We start from the raw sequence: 25,945 nt of genomic DNA, 5'->3' as shown, positions 1-25,945 counted from the left end.
ACTAGGGCTTAACGTCACCGTTCTGGAAGACTTTAGAAGGAGCCTCTCTATTTCTGCGTACGACGGCATTCAGCAGCGCTGTGTTCCCCTGGCTGTGCACTGAATCTATTGTCAGCAAGCTGACTTTGCAGAGCAGGGAGGGAGAACCTGAGCTCTGCGGCCAGGTATCCTGTTTGACCAATATCCCTGCCTCAAGGTTCCTAAGAGGGCAGGGCAGGAAAGTCATGCCAGACTTGGATGGTTTTTGTTGCCTTGGCAGTTTTTCCAGACAGCTACATCAGTTAAGCTGATTGTGACCGAAGGTCAGCTTGCCTCCCCACTCCTGACCCGGCACAGGCACAGACGCAGGGGCTGGCTGTCCTCAGGGCTGTGGAGGGCGCCTCAGACCCGTGAGTGTCATCAGAGAACATAGCACACACGCAGCTAGAGCTCTGCTGCTCCCGACCCCTGTGCTTTGTGCACTGCGCAGCCACAGGAGACGGCCCGGCTCCAATCTCAGTGCCAGCGACCAGTAGGGAGCCTGAGGGGCCACACACAAGCTTGCCACAGAGAGCCCGCCCCTTCTGAGGTGAGCGGGAGAAGATGTACGTTCCAGAAACGTGCACACAATAACAAAACCCCATCTTCAAGAAGAGGGGGCCACCTGGCTCTAGACGCCATCAGGCCCTTCTGAGGTTGTTCTGCAGCCTGTCACCGCTCTGAAAGAAGGGGCTTTGCGCCCAGGACAAGAGATGCTGCCACGGCTGCCCTGCGACGTCACTGTATGGGATCCGTTCTGTCTCACTGTGGATTTGGACAAACACCACTGGTGAGACTCACTTTTGAGCCTTAATACATCTTTTTTCATTTGAGTTTTCAGTGAGACATCTCATTTGAGGTTGCACCCTCTGCTGAAAGCCTGGCAAAGAAGTGCTCTTACTGGTTGAGGAGATAACTGTACACATCAGAAACCAGATGCAAAGACTGGCAGGCATGTGTGGGAATAAAGATTTCTAACAGCGAATCTTCCCTGACACCTGGTCGTTCCAGTTCTCTGAGGAACTGGCCCTAAATTCCTAAAGAAAGCAGAGGATGACTTTCCAGAGGGCGTCACCTCAGCCCAGGCCCAACAGAAGGAAGCATCAGCAGCAGCCTGTGGTACTTTCCTGTCCTAATTCGAATACGTATAGACATGATGATTTCCGAATTTGAAGCTCATGGAGAGCAATCCATTTCTCACTTGTATAACTTTTCAGCAAATGCATACTCATGTAACAAATTATTTTCAAAACATTCAAAGTCTTAGACTAATTATAGGCTGTTCACCATATATGAGTAGAATATTCACTCAATTTCACTTAGAGCCTTTAACCCAAATCTCAAGAGTAATATGTCAGAACGTGGAAGGAAAAAGAGCGTTAAGTACAATTTGAACTCCACGTCCGATTTCAAGTTTCAGGTTCTGTTTTCCCTGTGACCCTATTGCGCTATATCCTCTGCATGGAGGTATTTACACGGTTACTCAAGCCTGGGTTTTGTTACATACACACCGTGTAGAAAGCTGTCCTGTACGTGACCACAGAATGCTAGGTAACCACCTCCATGCTTCTGTAGTGTCTCATCTCAGACGTATCCATCACTCACCGAACACTATGCACATGAGTAGAACTAAAGCAATCTCACATAGCAGTATTTCCCGCTGTATTTTCAAAGTATTTCCAAATCCGTTATCTCTGAGATGGTTTTATTTCTTTGACTATAATTTAATGATGATTGGCTCCAGGCCAGCAATGATCTTGGGGCTGAGATTAAATGGAGAATAAAGAGTAGAAGAGAGGCAGGGTCTCCTACAGGAAAAACCCTGAAGGTCTATGCACTCAGGGAGATGAGGAGCGGGGAGTTATTATTATTCCGCTGAGTATAAGCAGTGGCAAGGGAGGATAAGAAAATCTGCCGACTGCAAAATGAACAAAGACATTGGGAGGAGGGCAGCCCCGCACACTTCAAAACAAAATAGAGACTGATTAAAATAACATTATTATCCAGCGGACCCTACACCAGGATGCCAGGCCCAAAGGCTCTGTGGTTTTCTTTGTGCTGGTTTGCTTGGTTGCTAATGTTTGGCTTCAGCTGAAACCAATATCCCTACATGGTTTTCAGGGGCAATTCTGTAGCCCGTGATCTCACCTAGGAAATGAAGGAAGTGCCAGTCAGAGCTCGTTCTGTTCAAGTCTGGAGAGAAAACCGCGGAGGGTACACATGCGGCCTGGTTTAGTTTCTACCAATCAGTCCTACTTGTGCACTTCATAATCTGCCATTAAGCTGGACCCAAGAGTGCCAATTAGCAAAGAGTGAAAGAATTAGGGAGAAAGCTATAAATTGTAAATCATATAATTTTAATCAGGTGGGCAGAGGGAGAGGGAGAGAGAGAGAGAGAGAAAGAGAGAGAGATCCTGAAGCCATCGCTCCATTGTCTTTTAGTTCGAGTATGAGCTGCCAATACTGTCACTCTCACATTTGCAGAACTTGACATTTTCACCCCCGTTTTCCCACGGTGAGGACAGGTACTACTGCGGAATAGGTAATTCACCAACTGCTTCAAGTTGTTTCTGAGAGACTCAGTAGCAGAATCAAAAAACCAGTGCAGGCTGAGTGTTCCCCAGCTCTGCTCTCTATGTCACACATTCTACCATAAAAGAGTGTTACTCAAATTGGCCTGCGAGACGAGCTGAACGATGGAGTAGGAATCCTGTAAACTCCCAGAACCGCGGTGCTTTCACCCTCCTGCAGCACAGGACGCAGGGTCTGGAGATCACACCTCGTTTGCAAAATGCGTGCTTTGCATCAGGAGCTTTGAAAACCACTGGCTTATAACCTGATGGTGTCCCACCTGTAATGGAAGCTGTATTATCATTTTTATGTACAAACTGTTACTGTATTTTGGTTAGAATGGCCCACATAGGGAATCTCTTTTAACAGTCTTCTCCAGCTTCGGGTTAGAAGGAGTAAAATCTGCCAAACAAATGCGGCTAAAACACAGGAGCTGTAGCAAGGCCGCCTGAGTGTCCAGTGCACTGAGTGTCACAGCAGAGGTCGCATCTCAGGGGTGACAAGAGCCAGGCGCCCGGAAGTGGCCTCTAGGTCAGAATCTCCTACTAACAGCCCCTCCAGTGAGATCTCAGGACAGAAAGTGCCCAATGTCCGTTGTGAGCTCAGCTGATGGTCTGAAGTCCCCCGGGGGTGAGGGAAGTGTGAGTTTCCCACCACACTGTCACACATGCATGGCAGCGTGCTGGCCAGGCGAGTCCCCACAGTTTATCCCACTGCAGGGTCATAGCAGGACCAGCCTCTCCATGCAGCTGTTTCTAGAAGGTTTCTAAGTGCTATGCACAGATGGCCTGGTCTGTGTTGTAAAACAGTTCTGAGAGCACAAAGTGTGCTCCATGGGTTTGTTTCTAGTAGAGGGCATAACCTGAACCCAGCTGCTGAATGACTGGGTTTCCTTCAGTCCCACAGCTGTTACTGCTGCTAACACTTCTGCTTGTCCTTTCTGGGATGCAGTTATGTGAAGTTACATTTCAGTCATGGAATCTTATCCGTAGGTAGGGTTTTGCCAAAGTTTAGATGAGCCTTCCGAATCTCGCCTCACTGTGGATTTGTCTCTGACACTGCAACAAGCCAGGTGGACTGAAATCTAAGAAAACCACCCTGGTTTTTAGTGGTGACTTTTCTGACTGGGTGACATAGGTGATAGATGTCAGCAGATTCACCTAATCATCACAACAAATGGAGAGGTTGAACATTTCTAACTTTCAAGTATGTTCAACTCACGTGGGTTAGAACTTCCTACAATTACGCAGACCTGTGCAATTTTAGAAATGGATTCTGTGATTTGGAAATTTAATAAATGTCCATTTTCTTGCTTATTCCGTAGAAATGCACTGTGCCAGTGGAAACGTCAAACTCCGCATCCCCCAGGTTGCCGCATGCTGGACACACCTGGAGCAGTGTGGGTAGGTTTGGGACCAGTGCCATCAGTGGAAGCTGTGTAACGATATCTCCTGCCATAAGGTCACACATGCACGCATGCACACGTTCCCCCCTTGGAGGTCCCTGTTTTAAGGTCACCTTTTCACGGTGCCAGTTTGTATCGGTACTAAATATTGATCTGAGGATTAGAACCGAACAAATTTCTACATTTTTACAAAATCTACAAACCACATATTCAAACTTCATATTTGCTTTCTGATTATTGGCACTTATTGCTGAAAATAAAATGAGACGGGTAAACACCCTGAGCCGTAAGAGATTTAGAAATACGGTCTGCTTTTACTTTGGGCTAAAATCAGGGGTATTTGGCAGTGAATTCTAAAAGTTTCTTGAGTATTAACAAATGGTCACAAAATGTCAGATGGATCAGACCCACTTGAATGCCGGGGAAACTCCTATTAGTATTAAGCGGCAGTGGATGTAAGTGTCCAGATCTGTGCATATTAAAGGAACACATTTGAATATTGACAGACGGGATTTGCTTTCTCTGAGTGCAATTTCTAGGGGGGCTGAACTCACAGACAATGCAATGTCACAGAAAGCAAGTGACTCTTTGCAAGGAAGTGCCAGTGGGGGCTCGGGAGCCAGATAGCTGACCATGCTCGTAGCAACAGCATCCAGGGACGCTGCATCCTGGGATGCAAAACAAGTCTGCATCCCGTCTATTTGACACACCTTAGTCGGGCCCACTGTTTTAATCCACACTGGATAGAAGGAAAGCTTCAGGCCAGGATGATGATTTGAGGTCCCCAAGGCTTTCAGAATCTTTCACGTGTCACTTTAGATGACGTCCCCAAACACAACAAGCTTTCCACCTCCATCCTTTGCATGGGGCCCCCTTTGCTGCAGTTTCCTTCCCAGGCTTGTGTGCCAGAGTGAGTAGCCTTCCCCAAACCTGACGGGAATTACCGCCCTGTGTACAAAGCTCAAAGCTGCCCCTCATTACAGGTTTGCCTGCAATCGGAGGCTCTCCCTGGTACCAGCTGTTGAGAATACCCGGATGTCTAGATGTATTGCTGTTTTGTTCTGTTTTGAATTGAGCAGATAAAAATAGAATCTTTCTTGCCTATTGATCTCCAGTATTGGGCTGTGAGTTCTAAGAACAGTGTCATATCCTATACACCAGCTTGTAGCCTGTTCCTGCCCGAGAGGAGATGCTGGGAAAGCAGATGAGTTCCTTTCCACTGTCACATGGGCCCATGGGTCCAGGCCATCATTACCACATGGATACAAAGAGTCCTTGGTCCCAGGACACGCTGCCTTCAGGTTGCTCAGCCTCCTGAGGCACCAAGACCACTGCCCTAATCCGTGTCTCTGCGGCGGCCAGTTCCTGTGGCTCAGTGTCGGGGTGAATTTATTCCACGTTTGTTTGTTGATCAAGGTGGCTTCCTCTATGTCACCTCCTCTTTCAGAGGCTGGCTCCCTGCCCGGTTTCTGAAGCACTTTGTTTGAACCTCTCTTTTGTCGTTCATGCATCCCAACTCATTATAAAAGGCATTCATTGTTTCTCCTATTTATCCTTAGACTTTAAGTTGCTTCCAAAGGAGAACCCCAGTGTATTAACCTTCTCATCCTATGCAGTATTTCTTGAGGAACTAAATGACTATCATTAGATAATATACAGAAGTACAGACAGATGCACTCGTGGCTGGGAAGGGTATTATGACACTGACCTCCAGTCCCTGGTAACGTGTGTGGAAAGTGTGAACATTAGCACAGGCTGCTTCCAAATGTCACCTCCCCTGAGTACCCAACAGCCTGAATTCTACACTGAAGACTGGAGAGCAGAGAGCAGGGCCCGGTCAGTCTTGCTGCTCCAACACTGTCTTTCCACTGCACTAAGCATTATCGTACTAAGCTGTTTTATTCATTTTGTACATGGATCTATGAGAAAAATCAAGGCATTGGTACAGTACTTTCCAATTTTGCTTTCTAAGAACTGTGAAAACATATGGTCCAAGCATATTATTTTGAATGATGTCACCTAGCTACTTTAGCCATATGAACAAAATATAAAATTCTATTTATCGAGACATTCACTCCTCAAAGGTCATTACAGTGCAGCAAATGCAAACTTATTTAAATAACAGCAAAACCGTCTAGTAAAACAAAGACACTGTTCTTTAAGTCTCCCTCTGTCATGACCTCTTGAGTACGACAGACTAAAGAGGGAACCGAGTGGCAGTGAATGCGTTACTGTGTGCTGAGAACTCGGAATGACACACATGGAGTCAGAGATGAGTGCGGGTTTCTACAACAGGAGGCCTGGATTAAAGTGTCAGCCGCATGGAGCCCAGGTGTGTGGGGTCCCAGGCACTGCCACAGGGGAGATAAACAGGGGAATCAGTGAAGGAGCCTGTGGCTCACAAAACTCCCCTGATGAATGAATTATCAGCTTCCTGGAGGGCAGCTGTGGGCTGTGTTCTCAGCCCTCAGGTCTCCAGCCTAGAAGGCACTGCAGGGCACTGATGAATTAAGCAAGTACGGCCGTGGTAATTCATAGAACTCACGTGAGAACCGCAGTACTGCTGAAGCAAGGGCTGAACTTTCAACAATATGTACTCGTGAGCATATGCGTGGCTTTGCCTGATGGTCAGCTACAGTGGCGTTTGCACACAGGGTTGTCTGGCTTTCCTTTCTCCATCCTGTCTCGCGGGTTCCGCCTTAGAATTCAGGCAGGGGATCTCAAACACAGCACAGCTTTAGTTCTGGAATGTTCGGCACAGAAAACCACTCTGCATCTCCTTAAACACAGCTCTGCTACAGTGAGCAGCCACGAGACTGACACGGTGACAGGCGATTGCGTTGTGTACTGAGCCCTTCCTGCCTCACGGCCTAGGAATCTGGCATTTTCTTCCCAGCTGGACATCACTGGGAATCACCACAGTACTACAACTAGAAACATGACCATATTCCCCATGAAATAGAAGCGGCATCTCAGGCAACAGCATTGTTTTCGTTGCCCTAAAATACACAGAAGCCCTCCGCCACAGCTTTCAAACCGGCTTTGTCAGAGTGTTTCGCATCATGATGGGAAGAATGTTGGAAGGAGGCTCAGGAAGCTGAGGCCAACAGAACTACACGAACCCTACCTTCCAGCAACTGCCTCTGGCAGGAAGTCTACGTGGCATTTGGAGATCTAACATGTTAAAAACAAACAGAAAAACAAGTAAGGAGGTATTTCTTATATTAAGTCTGAAAACTTTTCTGTGCATGGTGATGGCTATTCCACACCAATAAATGGAAATATGCACACAGATGTCACCAGAAGCCCTGGTTCTTGCCCTTGGCAGATGTCATTACTTTTATTTTTTACTTCTTCTTTTCCCCACCAACTGAGCTCTGATTAAGATGGACTGGCCTCAGCACAGGTCTTCATGGTTGGCACGACCCATTAGTTGGGGCCGGCACTTGGATGGAAAACAATTTACCACAACTGGCTTATTCCATCTTTTACCTAATAGCATTCTAAACATCTGAAAACAGCTACTAAATTACTTCCTAACTTTTCTCTCAGCCACACTGGTGAGCACATGTTTTTCAAACATTCCTCATCTGTCATGGTTACCTGATCCCTCACCACAGATACGTGCTAATTCCTCCACAGCCCACGGAAACAACTTCCCAGGACTGACACGGTCCTTCAGGGTAGACGTCCATGGCAGAGAATGGAAGGGGTCCCACACAGCCAGCCTGGACAAGGCCACATCAAAACCACCAAGTCCTTCTGCGTGTTATGGTTTCATAATTTCCTCAACATGCACATTTGAACTTATTTTATTTTTCATTTCGAGGAAAATTTTACATTAATTCCATTATGTTCTCATGTATTTGGTCTATCACTCAAATCAAAGAGTTTCTGAATCTGTCATCAAATATTTATTTTCACTCCTGTAGCTAGTATTATTATGCCCTCCTCCAAGATATGAACAAAAGTATTGGAAAGGTCTAGAATGGGGGGAGGGAAACATACAGCTGGGTACTTCCTTTCCAAAACACACCAATCCAATAGTCAACGCCATTTGTGTCGAGTCCCTCAAGCAATTCATAAAAGACCTAATGAACATCCAGCTTATATTCTACACGCCTGACTGTAAGAGTGATCATGGAAAATCTTGATACACATCTCGCTGAAAAGTCAGAAACACATTTCTAAAGACTACTTCTAAACACCCACCTAAGAATAGGCTCAAACAAACAAAGACGGGTCGAGACTTGCACGGTGTCTCCTGAAACTACATTCGCTCTTCACAACCACGTGTCACCAAAGATCTTACAAGTAATACACTTGACGATCAGCTCTGTATAGCATGTAAGTAACAACTCCAGTTTCTGAGAACTAACTTCCTTCCTTTCTGTGTGAGAAACCACCCCGATATGTGTCTAACTCCAGGGTACTTCCTTTTAACAGTGCCCCCCAGAAGCATTACCAGTGACAGCAGGCGCTTTCGAGTCCCCTCAGCCAGCTCGGATGCAAACCTCTGGGGAAGGATACTCACCCCCACTTGAGAGACTCATCTTTCTTGGGGTTCCAGCTTCTAAGATAAGAGTATGTTCTAACCTCTGTATCGTTATAATTCTTCTCGATAGAAAAGACAAAATGAAGAGGAACAAGCTCTCTGCTTTATTTCTGTCCCCCGTATTTTAATATCAACTCCAAAGAGTAAAATTGCTTCTTATTTCAAACGTGACCTCCACACGGTCCTTCCGTTTCCATGGTGTTGACTACTCTTCATTGTCCCCAGCTGGTGGTGGCTCTGCCCTTCACGGTACTGGTCTTTAATGGTACTTCATTCTCTTAAATACTTGCTAGGGTAGTTGCTTTGCTTGCAAATTGAATTTACTGCAGACCATCTGGTGTAAGTGTCTCTGTTTCTTTCGGTGACATCCCATTCCCTCCTCACTGGATAATTTGTTTCTGAGTTTCAGAGCTGTGTGGTTTTGCTCAGGGGCCATCTCTTTTAGAGCTGAAGCTGTGGGGTTATCGCGACGGTTTTCTGCACTTTCTGAAAACATCCTCACTGACTTCCTTCATTGTATTATCAGTCATTTTCCCTCCATGACTGTCTAGTTTGCCATCATAGGGTCCAAATGAGCCTGAAGGTCACCCAAAGTCATTTAGCATGACAGAAACCGGAGTGACTTCCTAGAGATACATAACCATGGAAATGGATAAAGGAACAATTCAAATGACAAGAAACCAAAGGAAATAATAGCGAAATTGCTAAGTAAGTGGCCTGGGAGTAGGGGGATTACGGACATAGTTAACCAGGCAGAATGGCGGAGCACAGAGTCCCCTCTGACACGAGCCTCGGGTCGGGTGGACTCTAGTCCTGGGGCCCGGTTCACTTCCAGTTAGGCAGCAAACCACACGCTCGTCCGAACGGCCCAGCAGTACTCAGCTCCCTCCATCCCACCTCCTTCTGAGAAACAGCATTACTGGAGAGGCAGCACAGAATTGGCTGAGATCAACCGGTTCTGCCCCCGAAGCCAAACGTCTGTGTCCTGCGCATAAACTGCCGAGGTTTAAATGCTGGTTTTGATATTTGTTGGCTTCACAATGTTGGGTAAATTATTCATTGCTCTAAGTTTTTCCTTATCTGTAAATAGAAGCAATGAGCCCTTTTCATATGTTCTAATGAAGATTCGATAAGATAAAATTTTAAAAAGTCTTGTTCCTCTTTAGTCGTCAATAAATAACATCATTCAAAATCACTGTGTCTAAATCAGGCACACGGCTAGCTCTCGGGTTCTGGGGTGTCCCTTACCTGCTCTATCAGATACCTGTCCAGATTCAGGATTGGCATCTCCACACCCCTTATGTTCTGAGTGTGTTAGAATCTTCTCCAGCACCAAGCTCACCCCTTCTCCGGCCTGCTGACCATCTCACCCAGCTTCCCTATGCTGGGTGCAGTGAACATGGATTCTTGCTGGTGAGACTGTGGTGTCTCCCCATCAGCAGCCTGTGATTCAGAAGAGATGCCCTTCCACATCCCACACACTGTGAACCTTCAGCCTTCAAGTCTCAGCGGCAGCTGGTACACTATACTTACTAACTTTTGAAATATTTTAAAATACTGATACCAAATTTATTACCCAATCTTTACTCTTTGGTTTATAAACACGGGACTATATGTTATTTGTAATTCTTTTCTAATTGTTATTTTTTCTTTTAAAAACAATTTTTTTTTTTATTATTCCTGATATGCTAATGATTATACATTGTAATCTGGACATTTTTCTTCCTCTTTATTATCAGTTTAAATTCCTTCTGAACACCCCTTCTTCCAAAGCTTCTAAGACACAGCATGGCCCACTGAGGACAGGCCTTGGGGCATCTCCGCTCAATAGCTATTCAATATGATCCTCATCGTTTCTAGTTCAAAGTCCTGACCTGCAGTCAGATACCACAGCAAGGTACAGGTGTATTTGCCATCAGGAAGACTCAGGTAGTACCCGTGTCACGACAGTTATAGAAACCGCACGTACCCCGTCCAGTCCCTGAGGCTATACCTGCATCCCACACTCACTGCAAGGACCAGTGAGCTATTGTGTTTTGGAAACAGGAAGGCCCTGATCAAATTTAATTTGCATTTCTTCCCATTATTACAATGAGTAGCAGAGATGTCAATTTCTCAGACTACCTGGCCCCTTCTACAGTGACAAGTCTTGCTGAGGTTAGCAGACAAGAACTACTGCAAACCACAGCTGCCCAAAGAGGGCGCCCATGGCCAGCTTCCTAAGAGCCCCGGAAAGCATAGAACAGCCAGATGCATGGTGATGTCTTCCTGTAGCACAACACACCCCGGGATGGGTTGTCCTTTACTGGAAACTCCACGTTTGTGTCTAGCACACAGGTTTCAGGAGCACTCATCTGTCTGCAGTAACATGAAAGAAAGGGTGTCAGTGCATGGACGAGGGTGAGAACCTCTGTCTTTCTCTGGGATCACTATTGACTTTCACCCTCTTCCTTCAAATTCCCTTGAGTGCACAGAGCACATTCTTACTGTTCAGATGCCCCGGGCCTGCTCTGTTCCCAACGTGGTCCCTGAAACTCAGACTGTCCATCTTCTGGGGCTTCCAGCGATTACATGTTGAGATCACAGAGAGGTTTTGAAAGGACTAAAGGCAGTTGATGATTTTACAAACTACTTGGAGACCTAACAGGAGTGTTAGAAATCAGTGTACTTTTACCTGCTTATTCAACAATTTTCATACATTTATACAGAAGAGTTTTCAGTGGAAAGATTTTCAACTCAGTTTTTTAAAATTATCATGCAAACAATTTTAATCTTTGGGAAATTGAAGACCAAGTCACTGCACACACATGCCATTTTAAAAATTCATTGTACTTCCATTGCTTGATATTAACGTCCCTTTAACTTGTTGATGTAACATATAATTTTTAAAAGATAAAATGTATAATATTTTTGAAACTCATTTTCGTGTGTCCTAAAATTGTAAGTATAGTTATGGCCTCAGCTCTCCAAAAAAGTCTTTTTGTCCCTTGAGGCACTATGTGACCTGCATTTTTCATTTGGAGGAAAAACAAATCCTTTTAGGTATTTAAGGAAGTCCTGTAACAAAGTGCAGCCCAGGTGGGGGTCAGTTACACCCCTTCTAAGCATTTGGAGCGAGAAGTCTGACTCTGCCCAATCAAACGTGACTTTTACGTTTACTGAATTAAATGAGTGCAGGCTCCACTTACCCAGGCAGCGCGTTTCGGCTCCACTCCAGAGCCCGTTGGCCAGGCACTCTCGCACGTGGGAACCCACAAGTGTGTAGCCTGTGTTACAGGTGAATATGGCTGTGGCTCCATAAACCGTCAGTGTCCCAATCTTGTTGCCGTTGGGGGGAAAGGCCAGGCTCCCACACGAGATAACTAGGAGAAAAGCAGTAACAAGGTGAGTATGGTCGCAGGCCTGGGATTATTGCTGTCTTAACAATAAGAAAATCTTCTGCCTCGATGTCCATCCAGAGCATAGGGCAGGATGTCTGCTCAGGGGCAGGCAGAGACACCGTGGGAAGCTGGATTTTCCTTCTCTTACATCCCTGCAATGAGAACTTTAACGTTTCAGTGGATTCCCAAATCTCCTAGGTCCCTCCAATGATACACTGTTCTTGCTTTCATCCTTACAGGTACCTTTCTTGGAAAACTACCCAGCACACAAGCATACAAGGTCTGACAAGTACTAAGTTTGTGAACTTGTTGCAACAATGCTGCTAACCTTTTTTGTTATCAGAGGGATTATTCATTATGAATTTGTACCAACTGGATACACAGTTAACCAAGTTTACTATTTGGAAGTGCTGAAAAGGCTGCATGAAAATGTTAGACGACCTGAACTTTTCGCCAACAATTCATGGCTCTTGCATCATGACAATGCACCAGCTCACACAAAACTGTCTGTGAGGGAGTTTTAACCAGTAAACAAATAACTGTATCGGAACACCCTCCCTACTCACCTGATCTGGCCCCCAATGACTTCTTTCTTTACCTGAAGGTAAAGGAAATATTGAAAGGAAGACATTTTGATGACATTCAGGACATCAAGGGTAATATGATGACAGCTCTGATGACCATTCCAGAAAAAGAGTTCCAAAATTGGTTTGAAGGGTGGACTAGGTGCTGGCGTTGGTGCATAGCTTCCCAAGGGGAGTACTTGGAAGGTGACTGTAGTGATATTCAGTAATGGGGTATGTAGCACTTTTTCTAGGATGAGTTCGCGAACTTAATTGTCCCACGTATTTACACAGAAGGAAATGTCCCAAACAATTTGGCATCCTGTCCACTTCTGTCCACATCAGTCACAGGAATCGTGTAACAGTTACTGGTCTCCTCTGTGTGCCCAGCGGGAATGAACAAGCGTGGATGGACTTTCCCGAAGCCAACCAGCTGGTACAGATGAGTGTGGAATTAAAACCTAGGACGTCCCCCTGAAATAATAGGAGTGCCTTTTTTCTTTCATTTACTTGCATAATTTTGGGGGATCATAATTTCCATAACAATGCTGACTAGACAGGGCATGTGGAGCCTTTCTAAAAACTAAAAAAAATCTGAAATCTCAACGCTAAGTGGTTGGAGATGTCGTAACCGACACCCCAGTTTATAGTTGCTGTCCCAGCATAACCTTTGAGAGTGTCCACTTTCACCCACGAGTACTGCTGTTTGGGAGCTAAATTAAAAGGTCACTTTCATTATAGAGTCTTACTGCACCACCCGCTCCCCAGCACTGCAAATGCATCAATGCTTGAGCACAGAACTCGTAGAATCTCAGGGGTGGAAGAAATCATACAGGCACCAAGGCCAACTGCTCATGAGAGGCTGCAACGCGTCTTCTTACACAGGTAAGAATGAGAGTGTTTGAAAAGCTGCTCTAAGAGGATTGCTAAGAATTCCTGCTGCACAAAATTAGTTATTATGTGTAAAGGGCTGAGGGCAGAGCTGGCTAGGAGCTAAAAATGACCGAGTCCTTTTCATAGTAAAGCAGTGAGAGGCAGCAAACATGGTGACTAGAACCCTGCTCCTGGTGGCAGGGACCCGGGTTCAACCCCAGCTCTGCCAATTTCTAGTGAGGTGACCCTGGCCAGTTTGCTCAGAGTCTGTGGGCCCTCAATGGTTTACCTGTAAGGCCTGACACTGTAGCGGAAGAAAAGTAATTTCCCTCCACCCTTCAAGGTTCTTGGCTGAATCCCCTGTAACAAAGAGCAGCTTAACAGGAGAAAACACATGGGAGGTTCTAAACATGTGTGCCTCCTGTGTACCTGAGACAGACCCAGGAGGACCAGGGAGCTCTCCGAAAGGGCCCAAGCCAGCACCCTGTACCATCTCCAGGTAAAGACGGAAGAAGACGCTGGGGCTGGGAAGTCACATGGGAGGTGACCAGGCAGAGCCCAGCGAAGGCATGGCTGCTAAGTCCTGCTCCACTCACGCTAATTTCTAGAGACGCAGTCATGCTTCCTTCCTGGTACGGAGGGAGAGACACCTCATCACTGGAGAGTCCCCTCATTAGTGTAAATGGGCGACTCCTACCACACCTGCCACATGGCTGAGCGCTGTGTTCACAGATAGGACAATGTAAGCACTTAGACCAATGTCGGCATGGGACCACGGCTCAGTCAGACTCACCACCAGTGAAGTGATAACCAAGGGTTTACTCAGCAAACTGAACCAAACATGCAGAAACCTTTACTGATAGTTCAAGCCGAGACAAACTGTATGCATGTGCCACTTAGGCCAGCCTTGGGGTTAAGCTGACTTTCTCCAAGATACGATACCCCCAAGTGCATTTCAAACGGACAGAGACATGCACAGAGCCAGGTTCCATGCGTTCTGCAGGGGGCTGCTCACCAGAAATCCGGAGCGTCCTCTGCAGGGCGCGCCCGGATCAGACGGACTGTAGTTGAGAGCCTCCGTGACTTACTAGCACCTGGGGCTGCTAAGCTCTTACAGGCTCAGGTCGTGTGCATTTATTAATAAGGCTAACGTCCAAATGTCAGTGGAGTCGAGCAGGCTTTGGATTGTACAATTTGTCATGAACTTTTCACGAAGTCTTTTCCAAACAGAGCATGGACTTCACCTCGAGCCGTGATATTTAAAGATCCATTTGCAGCCATTCAGGATAATTGGACCATGTCCTGGAGCTGCAGTCCAGGCAGAAACGTGAGACAGCGGTGAGGCCTGGGCACCTCCCTGAGAGGCCTGAGCCCACCTTCACAGGCAGATCACAGGGGCTCAGCCTGTCCCAGCGTCCGGTCCACTCCTCTGGCCTCTGTCACACATGCTCTGGGGACGAGACTTGCTTTGGTTTGTTCTCTACTAAGGTTTGCTAGATTGTTCGGAGGAACTAATGGAGCGAAACTCTAGCTTTCAGCAGCTGGGCGACGGCTCTCAGATGGAGTTTCTGTCGGATCTAAACCCAGCACTTTAAAGCGAGGATAGCGGCACCAATTGGAAAAGCTGGCACAACTGAACAGGAGAGCCCCCAGCAGGAAGTACAAACAAAACAAAACAAAACAACAGAATAAAACTCTGTCAAACATCCAAGGGAAAGCCTAGTTCCATGGTGTTTTCCCCACTCAGGTTTTCAAAGTGAAGTGTGCTGCCTGCCCCCCGCCCCCCAGTTAACAAGGCATCACACACAGTCTAAGCACCCCTCTGACTTCCTGGGAGGTCTGCTGCATGCACAGGACGCGCCCCTGGAGGCGTCCACATGTCCCCACCTCTGCCCTGCTTTGCCAGTGACACGGCTGTTGCTCACTCTGACTGTGGGTGACAAGCCATTTCTCTCCTGGCCCCAGGAAGCCACTCTGCTCTTCCCTTCAATTCTATGGTTAGATTCACGTTGACATCTTGTACTCTGAAAAAAGTCATATTGCGACTTCATTTCTTGTACCACCTGTCAGGTGGGCACTCCTGTGTGGGATGTGGACACTGTGTGTGATTGTGACAAACAGACATAAGTTGCAGAGTAGGTCCTGCCAAACGTGTTCTAGCTGCAAAAGCCTAATGCACATGCAGACGGCAGGAGCAGTAACACAGCACAGGGCGCGCATGTGACTGGACAGCGCTCATTACCATGAAGAAAAGCTTCAGAGGACACGCAATGTGGGTTTCAGGCAAGTGACGCGTGCGTGTACAGAGACTGGACCTGCCTTAGTGGCTGGAGAGACTCGGTCTAAGTCAGAAAGAAGCCCTCTCTCAAAGAGAAAGTGTTCACACATGAACTCAGCTGTCCCTGGGGTAACGAGTGTCACCAGTTACTTAATGCAGGTTGGACAGGTACTTGTGAGTAAATTACCGAGCGACTTCAACCTGAGCTTGTTCTGAGCGACGGCCGTTACCCACTGAAGCATGGGATGAGGTAAGAACGCACATTCTCTGGGCCCCTGTGATGTGGGGGGAATGTGCAGGCTGATGGAAAAGGGCCCCCGTGCGAATGAGTTTGGGTCAAGAATCAGGAGAGCCTGGGTTCTGTAAACATCCTTAAATGGGAAGGTCTCCCTGTAAACGTCAGTTCTTCTGGAATGCAATTTGTGCCTTTAGTGTAACAAGACTTTGGTGACGCACGCCCCACCCGGCACCGCCCTCCCTGGGCAGGGCTCACAGCCCCGGGGCCTCCCCGGGCAGGTAGAGCCCAGAAAGTGCTAGCCTGGGACCATGGCGTCCACAGAAGCCCTGAGAGCACAAATGCCCCCAAGTAGCGGTGGCTTGCCTGTTCTCAAGACCCTGATTCGGTTTGAAACTGACAGAAAGGACGCTGGCGGGAAGAGTCCCAGGTGGGCCAAAGGAAAGGACCCCGAATTCTTTCTCCTCCACTCTCCTGGGGCCCTGAAAACTGAGTCTCCAAACCCACAGACTGAGTGTCACGGCAGGTACACATGACAATGGCTGGCAGGGATGTGAGGAGGATTCACTAATCCAGATGACAACAGAGGACACTCAGTCTGGATGCAGTGACCAGTCAAACCAGGACACTTTTGAGAGTGACCAGGGACCATGAATAAGTAGCCTGGAAACCAGGCTGAGGCAGAGCTGTCGGGACATGGCCGCTCACTTTGCTCGAGGACTGAGGGGTCAGCATCCCCTCCTAATAACCCCGATCCCCGGGAGGCACTTCACAGAAGGTTTATTAGCATGTGTTCTATTGAAAGCTGATTGGAATGATTAGGAAACACAGCAAAGTATTAATTCTTTTGTCCTTTTTCCTTTTATTCTGGTTTATTCTTACTAAGCTGTGTGTTTAGAAACTTGACACTGGTCTAAAGTCTTGTCTGTGCATAATAAATTCCTGTGAACAAGCAACTCAGGATTGTGTATTAAATATGTCTGAATCAAATCGTGCTCTGAACAATACTAATAGTGTTTTATTTTTCTATTTATTCATATTTATTATGAAACCTACTCAGAGGCTTAACTGCTTACCTTGTACCTCCGAGAATAATAATCTCCCTTTTCAAGACAGTCATTATTGGAGAACACGTACCTTCAGCAGAAATACTATATCCCAGGACCCTAATTAGAAGGTTTGAATAGTCAGGACGTGGAGTAAGTGCCATCTTCTCAAACGCAGGCCTGGATTTGTTTTTGAGCTGATTTGAAATATTTGAGTATTGTAACGTCTAAAGTTTGTAAGCTATGACCATTAACAAGGAAAAGCCAGCACTGGGCTTTGAATCCAGCAGTCATATATTTTAAGTACGTCACTTAAAACACACCTTACTTGGGCACCTGAGGGGGGCCGTGCTTGCAAGGCGGGCGCCACCAACCCGCTCCGTGTGGCCGCTGAGCCGGGCGCAGCCCGCACTCACCTCTGCACCTGGGCCTGCTGTCTCCCGCGCTCCACGTCCCGTTCGCCTGGCACTGCACGAGCCTTCTGCCCTCCAGGTAGTAGCCGGGGCTGCAGCTCAGCACCACCTGAGCGCCGTACTCGTTCAGAGACCCGGAAACCAGCCTCCAGGTGACGTGCTCCGCGAGCTGGGCTTCGATGCCGGGACAAACCACCGCTGGAAAAGAAACACGCGAGCATCAGTGGTTTTCTCTCGGGGACCCGGCCCTGCTCGCTGTGAGCGGCGAAGGAAGGTCGTGTGCTCAGCACCGACTCGCTGCGCACAGTCCAGGCCTCGAGCCGGGATTCCAGCTTCTCTCTGCTCCTCGGTCACAGCGGATGGTCCCGCGTGTGAAACACGGTCCCTGGCCTCGCTGCCCCGTGAAGAATACGTTGCTTAACGAGGCTGCACAATTCACTCGCGGCTGCAAAGCCCGGGCAAAGGGCATGCGCATAAAATACCTTTCCCGCAATCAGTCTCCACATCCTTCAAGAAACCGGCAGTTCAGCGACCGTGTAATCGACGAGCAGAGTGGGGCCCCGCGTCTCAGAAAACCAGCCGCCCTGGCTCCCTCCTCGCGGGGACCCACCTGCGTGGCAGGCCGCGCTGCGGGCTAAGGAGCGCACGCGGGTCACGCACACACACTGCGTGGGCACCGCAGGGAGTGGGGAGCGGGCCTGGGAGACGGTGCATCCACGCGCTGGCGACCAGGCCTGGAGGCGCCGCGGGGACTTAATCGGCGCCGTAGGAGCAGCTGCGGTGAGCGGGACACTGGCAGGAACACCGGCGCACCTCAGCAGTGATGCCAGAAGTCTGTATCTCTACGTGTGAACTTAGGAACCGGAAGCCGTATCTCTACGTGTGAACTTAGGAACCGGAAGCCGTATCTCTACGTGTGAACTTAGGAACCGGAAGCCGTATCTCTACGTGTGAACTTAGGAACCGGAAGCCGTATCTCTACGTGTGAACTTAGGAACCGGAAGCCGTATCTCTACGTGTGAACTTAGGAACCGGAAGCCGTATCTCTACGTGTGAACTTAGGAACCGGAAGTCTGTATCTCTACGTGTGAACTTAGGAACCGGAAGTCCGTATCTCTAAGTATGAAGCCACATGTGTGAACACCATCAGTCAACTGCCCACAAAATTGACCTGATTAATTTACTGAGCTTGAAACAATTCGCTAGAGAAACCATAGTTTTTTTCAGAATGACATTAATAATTTTACTTTTAAATTCTGTACATTCATTAAAATTGAATCAGGTATACCTAAAATAGTACAACAATCTCATTCAATCTTCTCTCAGTAATTTAGGTGCAAATAAACTAGAAAAATAGGTATTTTGGTATTGTTATAATAATGTGAAAAGGAATTGCAAATTTAAAAGTAATCCAAAATATTTTCCTTGTGTTTTTTCAGATAAAGCAATTACCCCAAATTTAGATGGATAGTCAATTGTTTTACTTAATGATGTAAATATTAAATTTTTTTCTCTAACCTGAATACATTTAGAATTTCAGGCACAGCTGCCATTTCTGAAACGTCTCCAATGCCTCTAACTCAATCTCAATCACAATGCATATTTCAAGTAAAATTCATTTTATCTTCCTGCGTGTATTTCTAGAATTAACAAGATGCTGCAAATTGCCTGAATTCTCTTCTAAAACCTGTTTCTGCCAGGAAGGGCTGCGCGTCCTCCGCTCACCCGCACGATCAGTCTTCCTGGAGCTCCCATCACTCACCCTGCTGCCTCCTCAGTGCTTCCTGGTTACCCCTTTCTTCATGAAAACAGCATTCGGTTTGCTTAGCAAGATCGTTCTGATTGTTCGCTTTCATCTCTTTCTCCCGACATGGCCCTCACCTTTTCATTGGAAACACTATTGTATTTTCACAATTTTTCTTGCATATAAACAGCGTCTGACTTAAAGCAGGTGATGATGACCTATATTTGTAAATGTGGTGAGTGTAAGAGTGTGTGTATGACTGTGTGTGCACGCTGCTGAGTATATGCTTTCCATAATGACATGCCAAGAAAATGTTGTGGCAGCAAAAAAATCAAAACAAAACAAAACAAAGGAACTGAGGCAATGAAAGCATCTGGGTGGAAACTGACAGTTAAAAGGAAAGTGAGAACGGAAATATTTAAAGCCCATCTTGGCCTCTATTTACTACGGAAGAGAGGGAAAGGATAAAGGTACCCAGAAAGTCCTGGAGATGTGATTTTGTTTAATATTTTCAAAGGCACTCTGAGGGACAGCGTGTAAAATATGTGAGTGTGAACAATGTCTGACCTTATTTGGGTGGTGAAATCTCGAGGAACAGAAACCAAGATGATGTGAAAAGACTGTTTCCTCCAAGAAGTGGTGAAAAAGGTCTACTCTTAGAAGGTTTCATCTACATGCATGTCAGCATTTGTAAACACACACACACAAACACACACACACACACACACACACACACACACACACACCACAACCAAACCACCAAAAACAAACAAAAGATAATGTGAACAGTTCCCATAAAATGATCAGCCCTGATGTGTTGCTGCCAATAGGTTGTCACACAGAAGACCCCCTGCTGCTTTGTCCCAGAAGACAACAGAGACATAATGCTCCACCAGAATGGTGAGCCTGGTGGGAGGAAATGAACCAGAACACAACCCAAACGTTCTGCAAGCTGCCAGTATCTGCTGTGTCCCTGATTCCCATTTTGGTGAACTGTCCTGCTCATGTGAGTCAAAATCCAAAACCTGTTTCCCAGCTTCCGGTCACCCCCTCACCCAGCAGGTGACCAGGTCCAGCCCACACCCACTGAGACATGGCACCTTCTCCTCTTTCCCACAGGCTCACCCACCACTGTACCCATCATTCAAAAGTCAGACCCTTCACTCTGGTGATAAACTCCACTTACACACCCTTAAAGGAACTGTAAACCATATTTATCTCCTTGCAATTCTTCATTAAAAATCTGAAAGTTTTCTTCATAAATTTAAATAATGGATCATATATGACATATAAAGTATGGTCAATATTTATACTGTAAATAAGAAAATCACTTTTACTCAGATCCAAGAGAATAATACCACAGGGATTTGGTGCTTCCAAATATTTATTTTTTATAAATACATGACTACCCCCCAAAATTTATTTCATTCTTTATTCTCCTTAAACTGTTATGCTGTTCTACAATCCTCAGAAAGACTCATTCTAATGTTTTTATGCTTGAAAGTCCTTTATGAATGCTCCTATTATGTTCATAGGTAGCAACGTTTTTTCATCTTATTATAACTGATTAAATTTACAATATATTAACTTTTATAATCTGCTTTATACACAAAAGTAGTGTTTCATTGGCAATATGCTATTTGATATACATTAATGATATAGATACAGCTTTTTTATTATCATACCTTACTGATTGTTAGAAAGGGACAAGACTTGGTATCAAATTTCTTGCTTTTTTTTTTTTTTACTCTTTATAGTTGTTTTAGTATAAATATTTTATTTGTGATAAGAAAAAATAAATAAGCAGAAGGTAAAGGAAACAGTTTTGTTACAGTGATATTTCTCGATTTTTGGCCCTCATCCTTGGTTACTCACCAAACATTTCCATCAGCAAAAACTGGTTGATAGAAACTCCTTAAATTGTATTGAAAGCCAAGTGGTAGAATCCACTGGCTTCCTCTACACCTGCTCCAACATTTGGGTTCCTTCCTCTTTGGTGCTCGGGAGGTTTCTGCTGTGTTTGGGGGATGGTCGAGCATGTGAAGTGAAGCTAAGCTAAGGGCTGAGCGAAAACATGCATATGGGAGACAGGCCTCATGGGAGAAAGACCAGGAGGGTGAGCCCAGGACTGAGGAAGTGTCTATGTGCCTGGTCCCCACTCCACCCGCTGGCCCCGCCGTTCCGAAGCCAGCTGGAATGGCCTCTCCCCTAAACTAACAGAGACGACACTGAATTACAGTCAGGAGGCAGCAAAAAGCAGCACGAGTGCCACTGTGCTAACTTGTTTAAAGCAGACACTTCACTCTCCCTAACAGAAATATCTCAGACCCGAACTCACCAGGTACTCTGTGAGCCCGCCAGCCCTGCCTGGTACCTGAAGTCACAGGCCACCAAGACAGACGTTTGCTTCTGCAGACTGGCACTGGTTTAGTGTGTCCCCCAAAAGGTCCTCTTCACACACTAGATATAAATGCACTGACAATTTGCCATGAAGTTGATCCTCTAGCAACACTGAGACAGGGAAATGGGTGTTGTTATCATTTGCATTTTGAGGATGAGCAAGTCAGCTCAGGCTTGGCCCAAACAGGCTACCATCCCATGTGTCCCTCGGACCCTGTCATTCCTCCCCCACTAGAAGCAACATGAGAAAACTGTTATTTATTCTACAAATGACTAAATCGAGTGACATTGGCCACGGTTTTCGGAATGAAGTCCATGAAGACGCCCGACCCACAATGTACGAATATCGCTTAAATGACATAATTTTAAATGAATGTTTTAAAATGTTTGTCCACCTGGAAAATGTAGCAAAAGAAAACATTGTTTACATCAATGTTTTAAATCACTATTTATGACAGTTATAAATGAATGAATTGCCAGGTCATGAATAGTGAAATTGTTTTAAAAAACATGCAGGCGTTGCTGGCTTGACAGAAAGTGCTCAATCTGCGAATTTATTTTATATCCCATCCCTCTTTTTAAGGAAATACAGATTGTCTTCTGTTACCTTAAAGCAAACAACTCGTATGGATTTGCTTTCTCCTGTTTCAGCAAGTTCAAGAGAATGTGAGCCCTCACCATCGCCACGTGTCTGCCCCGGCTCACAGTCCCGAGCATGGACACAGCCGACAGCCCTGCTGCAACGCCCTAAATAACACTTCTCAAATCAGACGAGTCGAGAGCACAGATGAGGTTTCTTTGCACAGAAGACACATTTTCTTTATCTTGTAAATGTCTCATTCACAACACACAGTATTTTGCATTTTACTTGAGAAATAAATCTTTCTTTTACTTTTACCATGAGTGGTTCTGATTTATCACAGATTCCTTCAGCCAGTGGCCGGCCAACCGGGCAAGGGGGCAGGTGATCTTCTGAAGACAGGCAGACCCGACAGCACGGCCTCCATGATTACAGACTCTCGCTAAGTCTGCTGTGGCACAGAACCCACCCCAGACACGGAGGTGAGTGCCGTTCACGGATCCTCCATCACATTCAACGTGGGCAGGTACTGCTTCTCACCAAGTTAGGTTCCAGCACATTTCATTAGACTTACATCTATATGACTTGGTGCCACTGGATGAAAATGACTTCATCAGCCTCATAACTGTTCTCAGAACGAAAGTCTAGCATTCGGCAGACCACAAGGACCCACGTTCACTGGTTGGGGTCGGGCACTGGTTTCAGTTCTGCTACATCGGAAGCTGAAGACCAAGGCTGCTTTACACAGGTAAACGTGAATGTAAAATCTTTGGTGAGCCCAGGGCACTGAGGTGATTTAAATGCATTTCATGCCCTCCGACTTCACCACTGCGCTATGAAGGAACCCATCCTGAGGAACGCACTGATGTCACGGGCCCCATAAGGACAAGATCTGGTTTGAGATTTCTGTTCTAACCTCAGAGCTTAACCCAATGATTAGTGTGTGTGTTGTTTGGAAGAGCAGGTGGGTTAATTACAGGCAAATTCATGGAGTTTTGAAGTCAACTTAGGACACAGTTACAGGCTCACTTGAGAGTCAGTCAGTTTCCAGAGGTGTCAAACAGGTCCAAAACCTTGCAAGCTCAGTTCCTTCAGCAAGATTCCTGCTCAAATCTAGACTCACGACACACATATTCTCAGGTCCTGAAATTGCCAGGTTTCTACTCATTCCAGTGATCACTGTCTTTTCCATTTGTGAAGTTTCCAAGACCCTCGTGCAATCAGACATTTTTTCCTGCCCCAGGCCTCTTGTCATTTGTGGCTACGGTCAGCCTCAATAAAGCTATTTTGGCAGAGTCAGACCCTGAACAGTCAGACAAACGGTAGCTCTGTCCAATAATGAACACACCCACTCGAGCCATAGCAGACACTGCCTGTGAAGTCTGATTTGTACAACAAAACAAGACTAGTATTGAATTAACCTCATCCACTTAGGATTCTGGCAAAATGTGTTCAGATATTTTTTGCAATTCTGTAATCTAAGTTCGATACCACAGCTATTTTTAAAATTACAGACAAACCTCTCAAGTTCGTGAGTCACTCTGGTTACATCTCAACAGCTTACTGTTTGTGTAAGAAAATAGTTTCCTTAAATGTTTTTGACAGGGGCTATGCTATTCATTCATTCATTCATTCTACAAATATTTATAAAGATACAGGTGTGAGCCCAATGGACAGACACACGTGCCCTTGCAGAGGTTATGTTTCTTAGAGCTTAAACAATAATAATTTATATATTCCAGTACTTAGTAGCCATAAGTGGCCTAAGTGAAACAAAACGTGTGCTTACTGTCCTTTAAGCATTTAAATGCAAACTTGACTCTCATATTTATCAGCGAGCCAAGTGGAACCTTAGGTCACAACTGTAACTTAAATACAAAAAGCTGGACTAAGGCGTAGTCAGTCTTTGGAATGAAATGAAATAAAAGAGACAGAAAAATAACCTAAAGTAGAACACAGCTGGCCCTGAAAGTGAAGGGCTGAATCTAATCCAAAATGACAGGATGTGGGTGGTTTAAATATATTAACTGCAAAAGAACACCTCGACTCCAAAGGCATTTAGATTAGCACGTCAGGTTGACTCAGCTGTAGTACAGACTGAAACACTGTATCCCTGTAGAACACACAGCAGCTGAGCAGTGTCACCATTTGACCGCTCCCAGAAAGAGAACTTGGTGGGTGGGCACTGACACCTTCCCCGTGTGCAGAACTGCACAAGCCCATCTGCAAGTGACCTGCGTTTAGCGAACGATCAACACTGTCACGCTGGCCCCCAGCACAGTAGCGCCCACGAATCCCTCGCCACAGGGTGGGTGGGTGTCCACCTGCCCACTCTGCCCCCGCCCCCTCAGGTCTGCTCCAGGCACAGGGGCGGCACAGCGCTGGGTGACATTTCCCCAGGGGTCTCCTGCCTGTCTTGCCAGCTGAGGCACTAAACTGACCTTTGGGTCAGGAGGCTCTTTGCAAAGCGTGTAGCTTTGGAAGATACAGACAGGTGCCTTCTCTCTCACACATAGAAAAGTCCCTCATTTTTCTGTTTTCCTGTGTACTTTAAAAATTTGTTTGTAATTTGCACACGATGACTGTACATTTAGACCGAGTCTTTCTTCATTAGCGTTGCAAACATTTAACTGAAATCCCTATAAATGCTTGGCACAGGCAAGATAAGCCCGGCACAGCAGCCGCGCATGCACAGCACGGGGCGCGCAAGGCTGCGAAGGCCGGACTCTGCCCGGACCCAGCGAGCACAGGCTTCCTTCTCCCGGTCCCCGCTTCCCATGTGTGATAGGATAACGACAGCCCTTCCTATTTGTTAGGAGTTAAACTCTGAATGTGTGTAAAATGCTTACGACAGGGCCTGGCACACAGTGGGGCCTCAGTGATGTCAGACCTACGTTTGGCTCCAGGACACAATGGTTCAGAGACACGATTTATGATACAACGATCTTTGTCAGGGTATTAAATGAAAAGTATAATCTGTGCTCTACCCTGGAGATAGGGATAATTAAGGAAGACAACAACACAAGCACTTTTAAGGTCATTTTCTAGGGGAATAAGGAGACAAATATATATCCTCAGTTTATATATAGTCTATATATAGACACATAAAATACATATGCATATTTGCTGGTATGTATATGCGCACATGTATATGTATATTATATGTGCCTATCTGTATAATGTTTTACATTTAAGATGAATGCACGGACATGTATATCTAGATAGATAATTTATATATCAGCTTATTTTTCTATGAATGGCTATTTATAGGTCACATAAAGCTGTCTGGTGTGACTTCGCTTGCTCTCCCTTTCCTGAACTGTTTACGTTGCATTAAATCATGCAAAGTGCTCATGATGCCTGGCACACAGTAGGTCCTCGCTAAACTATTAATGATGAAATTGCTTCACTTGCTTTACAGCTTTAATTGAAAGGAAAACGTGCCTGCAGATTGGGATCACAACTTTGACTTCATGTTACTAGAAGGTAATTGTAATGGTTTCTTTCTCCTAAAAGTTAAGCACAAAAGGCGTATCTATTCATCATTCTGTCAAACCATTACACCCCACACATTAATACCAATAGTGAGCTCTTGTTCTATTGTGTCACTGGCGTGAATCATTATCTTCAATGGTCCAAATCCAGTCTCAGTAAATCATTACAACAAAAAGAAATTAGCCACACACATCGACCTCAGAGATTTGTAGGACTGCAGAAAGTATGTAAACAGACAATTATTTATTACAACCTGCATTTCAGTAAACCTGAGGGTGAAAGAGGCTCATTTTATTTACCATTTACATTTACTATTTATCAAAACTGAAGTGTTTCTTATCTCTTGAGATTCAGTGTACTGATCTACATCATACTGTAGTTCGTAAAGA

At 45.9% G+C, this 25,945-nt stretch overlaps 1 protein-coding gene across 2 annotated transcripts in view; it reads right to left on the bottom strand.

Moving 5' to 3' along the window:
- The window catches only part of CSMD1 (CUB and Sushi multiple domains 1), a 1,607,858-nt gene that overhangs the window by 54,127 nt on the left and 1,527,786 nt on the right, over positions 1-25,945 (bottom strand). For both annotated transcript variants that reach the window (XM_074329288.2, XM_074329289.2), the window contains exons 51-52: positions 17,341-17,535; positions 11,738-11,911 (exon numbers count right to left, since the gene is read on the bottom strand). In XM_074329288.2, coding sequence (XP_074185389.2) covers positions 11,738-11,911; positions 17,341-17,535 — 369 coding nt within the window. The remainder of the gene's footprint in view (positions 1-11,737; positions 11,912-17,340; positions 17,536-25,945) is intronic.

Source organism: Rhinolophus sinicus, chromosome 16, assembly GCF_057876585.1.
Source record: "Rhinolophus sinicus isolate RSI-liver-muscle chromosome 16, RSI-T2T, whole genome shotgun sequence".
In the NCBI taxonomy this organism is placed as follows: domain Eukaryota; kingdom Metazoa; phylum Chordata; class Mammalia; order Chiroptera; family Rhinolophidae; genus Rhinolophus; species Rhinolophus sinicus.
This window is presented reverse-complemented; position numbering and strand designations above follow the sequence as displayed.